The sequence below is a fragment of the Dendronephthya gigantea genome, unplaced genomic scaffold, assembly GCF_004324835.1.
Source record: "Dendronephthya gigantea isolate DGI-Jeju-01 unplaced genomic scaffold, DenGig_1.0 000103F, whole genome shotgun sequence".
NCBI classification, from domain to species: Eukaryota; Metazoa; Cnidaria; class Anthozoa; order Malacalcyonacea; family Nephtheidae; genus Dendronephthya; species Dendronephthya gigantea.
This window is the reverse complement of record NW_021163113.1, coordinates 159,091-164,193: the sequence shown is the minus strand read 5'-3', so window position 1 is coordinate 164,193 and position 5,103 is coordinate 159,091. Positions and strand designations below refer to the sequence as shown.

Below are 5,103 nucleotides of genomic sequence, written 5' to 3'. Positions count from 1 at the left end.
ATAATTTTTTATTCACAAACATGTTAGATTAAGATTGATATAGTATGTACCACAAAAATGCCTAAGAAAGTGCACGCGTTCGTTGCAATGATAAAAAGTGATTTTCTTGGTAAGTGTGGAATTTCGTGCTAAAAATGACTTCGTGGTAATATTTCAGCGATTTTCAGACAAACAGAACAAATTTCCGGCAAACTATTTCGACATTACCCAGAACCAAGGCTAAATGGAAAACAAGTTCAATCAAGTTCTGCCAATATTTGGACACTGTGTAGCCGCAAAATCATCATCCAAAATCTAAAAACATTCTTTCACTCTTGTGCAATACACCATATAGCTACATTTGCGATCCAGTCTTTAGATGTTTGAGAAATCGCCTGATATTCCAAAAAAAAACAAGACCAAAGTCACCTTTTTTTCCAAGAATTGCTTTATTTGCTTATTCATGAAAAGGTAGCAAGGCAGAAACGAAGGCCAGTAACTAAAACTATCCAGCGTGTTTTACAATATTGAACACCATGGGGAAAGAGATACGCGTTTTATTTTGTGGTTTTGATTTAATTTTGCAATATTAACAGAATATGTCTCATGGTTTTACCTAAGGTTTTACTTTATTATTTCCCAATATTTCTTATTTGGCCATGCATTTAAATTTGCTTACTCCACTGACCTATCGCGCTCAGTGACATAAACCCAGAGCAACCTTAGACTGCCGGTTGCATTGATGGACTGGAACGAGTATTTGGAATATTCTAAAGAATCAGAAATCATTCTTCATTGAAAGATTTCTACACGAGTTTTCTTAATAATTCCCTTATTAAAATGGTTTATATCGACTCCTGGGATGAGTATGTTAAAGCAGTTGAACAGCTATGTCTCGAAGAACCAAGCAAGGTGAGAATTTATCGTATTTTCTCTCAAATTTCCGATTTTATTTGCCCTTGTGTATGTACACGTGTTCTTCGTGTCACTGCTAAAAGTAGCTAAACACAGCCTATTGAACTTAATTTTTGATTTAGTTTCGATTTGTTGTAAAATATCGCAATTGTGAAGGAAAGTTGGTGTTGAAGGGGACAAATGACAAAGTTGTGAGTATTGTGTTACTGTTTTTGTTTTTGATGTATATGCCAGCATTCAAAATTTTTGATCAGCTATGCTGTATGGTGGCATTATTTAATAATTCTTATATCTTCTTGGTAAGATGGGTGGTTCAGTCATTTTGATTATCTTGAAGTTTTATTGATAGAAGAGCAATCCCCAGTATCTGTTTAGGTGAGATTTTTGGCGTTCGGCTATAAAATAATTTACTGCTGTGGACTATTCCTGTAGAATAACTTGGGTTTGGTAACACTGGAAATTGAGAGGGTATAGGTTTGTTCTATCATTCAGCTGGTTGTGACCCTGTAAGCTAAAGTACTAGCCTGACCACAGTAGAAATTGAACCTTTGACCTTTAGTTTACAAGCTCAATATTGTTTTTCTGCTAGCAGCATATCACAGCATTAATTCATCTGTGTCATACACATGTTCAATATATATCCTCATATATTCTTTTTCAATAGTATAAACAAAAAACACCGTTGGTTAGCTTGGAGATTATAATAAAGCAAGCAGAAAAGCTTTTAAACATGAAGCATAAAATGTCAAAACTACAACATATATTCTTGATAAAATATACAATAAGAATATTCATTTAAATTATTTAAGTTTACTTTGTAATTTTTATGTTAATTTAGACCCTAAGCTTACATCTGCAACATATGTTAACCTGACCAGAATATTCTATTGCATTCTGAAAAATGAGGGATTAAGGGTGCACGTACATGATAAACTTTAAAGTGAATTCTATTGCTTACAAGATTTTATTTCTGCACTATGAAATGTATGTAAATACACTGGAAAGAATGTTCCCGAATGATTCAATACATGGCAGGTTGAATTCAATATGCAATGTACATGCAATAATAAATTTACAAATGTAATTATTCTACTTGTTTAAACTGATAGGAAAATAATGGGCAGTTAGATGCAAAGTAGGTGCAGGTAAAACACTGGTAACCACATCCTAATTAAAATATAACAATAGAGTTGATGTTCATGGGCATAAATGTGGTGTTCGCCTAACTCCAAACTTATTTTAAATGTGTTCCAAGGTGGGCTAAAATGTTTTCTGAGGAGGGCCAAAAACACACTTATGCCCACAAACATCAACTCTTTAAAAGGCAATTTTTGTATAAAAAATATGCAAGGGGTAAGCACTTCAGATCAGCAGGCTAAAATATATTTCAGCCTCTCAAATTTATCATTTTAGCCCACAAAATACATCACAATGCCTGCCAAAGTTAACTTTATGATGATTCATCAGAATGAGTATGAACATTTAAGAAGAATTAAAACTGACTGTATAACATCATCCTGTTTCTTAGTGCTTGAAGTACAGAACTGAACAACAGCAAGATCTAAAAAGATTGGAGAAACTAAACCTTACTTTAATGAGACACATGGCTTCGAAATAACATCAGTTTCAAGGCAGATAATTGCTTTTGTATGATGGGAATTCAAATATTGCAGAAGGGCGAGGAATCCTAAATAACTAGATCGTCACGATTTAGCAATATTTGAAGATAATCGTAAATAATTATGGACAAGTTGGGTGAAAGTAATCAGGGCCATTCTGGGGGGAGCACAGACAGTTCTCCCCATACCTGGGGTTGGGTGCAAAATAAGCAAAGGGAGAATGAATGTTAAATACATTTATAATGAAAAGTTCAAAGCTGTAATAAAATAAATAATATCACCATTTGTAGATAATGCAATGTATTTGGTTCAAAGAGTAAACATTTCTCTGTACCAATGGGGCAGTGGGTTAATTACCTAAAGTAAAGCTTTATACTCCTGAACAGCTCTTAATTGCAGACTGATGTTGTATGAATTAAGAAATCCTAAATCAGTTGTATTCTACGCTTGTGAAATTCATTTCAGCCATTTGAACAATATTGTGCTTTATAGTGACATCATCATTTATCCAAGTCTTTTTCTAAATCCGTACCCTCAGTCATTTAATATCTTACGTAAAATGAATTCATCGTAATTCATTCTTACATAAAAATAATTCTTGATTTGTAATTTTCCTGCATAATTGAGTTCACAAATATTCGAGAGCAAGGTGTGTTATACTTTCCAAAACAAATACTTAATTGAAATGATTTTATTTTCCATTCGACAACTAGTTTCATGTCTTCTCCATGTTTTCAAATAATCCACTCACATGATTCATCCAGAATTCAAATATGTTACAAGCTTACGTTTGCTCATAAGAGGCAAAAAATTGATGTGAACTATCTTTGTTATATCAGGGACAAGGTACAATTAGACACTTTGCCATTATGGAGTTATTTAAAGTTTCTTTAAGTAAATCAAGTGCCTCCTCTGGTATAAAATCTTGATATATCAATATGGCATATCCAACCTAGAGTTGAATGTTGAAAATCTTAATTTCAAATTGAAACGAAACAAAAACGAATATATACTTCACAAAGAAATTGAACTAAACGGACATTTTTTAAATGGTTTCACCTAATAGGGTAGAAGTAGTGCCCTTCAAGTAAACGTTTTCGTTTCCCAATGAATTCTGGTCTTCTGGTAAGACCTTTCAAATTTCTTTTTAGGCAGCTTCGGATACTGCCACGCATAAATTCAATTGTCCGTTAAATCGTTCCTTAAATTAGTTTATTGAACAGTTCCTTAAACCGCGACATCGTGTCACCAGTTTTGTGTTGTGTTGAATTACTCTATTATGTGTCCTAAAATAACCAGGAAACAGCGTGCCTGCGTGGTAGAATCCTCGAATAGTTTCTCATCAAATGTGATTAAGAAATTGCCTTAAATATACCAGAAAACTTCTCGGCGTTTCCGACCTGAGGGCTTTTTTCAAGAGAATTTGTGTGTGGGGTCCATAGATCGAAAAATCGAGAGTTAGGTAATATTTTAGGTAGTATAATTGAAGCACATGCATTTGATGTCATGTATAGCTTAGTAAACATATTACATAGTTTGATGAGTTCAAACTATTTGGTTTTTTAAATTCATCATTAACAGTACTCTGTCTCAGTAGTCAAATGTTTAATCTTAGCTCACTAAACTCAGCAAAAGTAATGGGAATAATAATAACTAATAATCATAGTTTTTAACTTGCAATTATACAACAACTTGGAAGATTTTAAGCTTTTACGTGCGTGTACGTACGTGCAAAAAACGCGACAGTGGCGAAAACAGCCTTTAATGGCAGCTTGCTATGCAGCTTATTTGCACAAGCTGATTTGCATTCGAGGCTTTATCTAGAACTTGCACTCATTCCTTTACCGTTTACAATATACATTTCACTGTTGTCACTGTGAAAACCTTTAATTTAAAGAGCTGTTTGTGAGAGTTTGCTGTCCGTTTTAGCTTTCAAAGTTATACCGCATGCAAGTTTGACGTGGGTAGAAGTTGTGCTTGATTTACGTCCAACAATTTGTTCTCCTTGATTTACGTGCAACACTCAAAGTCCAATTAATAATTATAACATTTTACTTAATTGTCATGCCTCAGCTAAGAGTCTGCATGAAAATTATTTCCTTTGCATTGTCATCGTTTTTTTTTACTCTAACGTGAGTATACTGTATATCGTGACCTGATATAATCCATGGTCTAAAAACTCGATACAATCGATCGCAAAAATTCTTCAGGCCCTCTGAAAGAATATGCTTTCATAAACTAATGAAAACTCGATCACCCTATTTGATGTCATGCAATATATGTCTTATACAAATAGCTTATTATCCACGTGTATTTTGCAATTACCGGCTGCCCTCTAATTTTCCCTACTGGAGTCCCCAGCACGCGTTTAGTCCTCATAATTATTGCTTGTCAATTGACGTCATTGCAACGTAATGATGTTGGTTAACTTTGAAAAATATTGTTATTCAGTGCCAAAAAACTTACATCTAAACGCTTTTATATTAGCTCATATAGAGCGAGGAATGAATCACATGGACTGCCTTATATAAATTTGTTTCGTTTAAATCAGTCAAAATACTAAATACTTTCAGAACATAAAATATTTCAA

The 5,103-nt window shown here is 33.6% G+C and overlaps 1 protein-coding gene across 1 annotated transcript; it reads left to right on the top strand.

Annotated features, from left to right (window-relative positions):
• Nucleotides 1-757: 757 nt before the first annotated feature.
• On the top strand, nucleotides 758-2,976 carry LOC114534619 (signal recognition particle 9 kDa protein-like). The gene is made up of 3 exons (XM_028556085.1): nucleotides 758-891; nucleotides 1,017-1,085; nucleotides 2,423-2,976. The coding sequence occupies exons 1-3, from the start codon at nucleotides 820-822 to the stop codon at nucleotides 2,510-2,512; spliced, it is 231 nt and encodes a 76-aa protein (XP_028411886.1). The 5' UTR covers nucleotides 758-819; the 3' UTR covers nucleotides 2,513-2,976.
• Nucleotides 2,977-5,103: the final 2,127 nt, after the last annotated feature.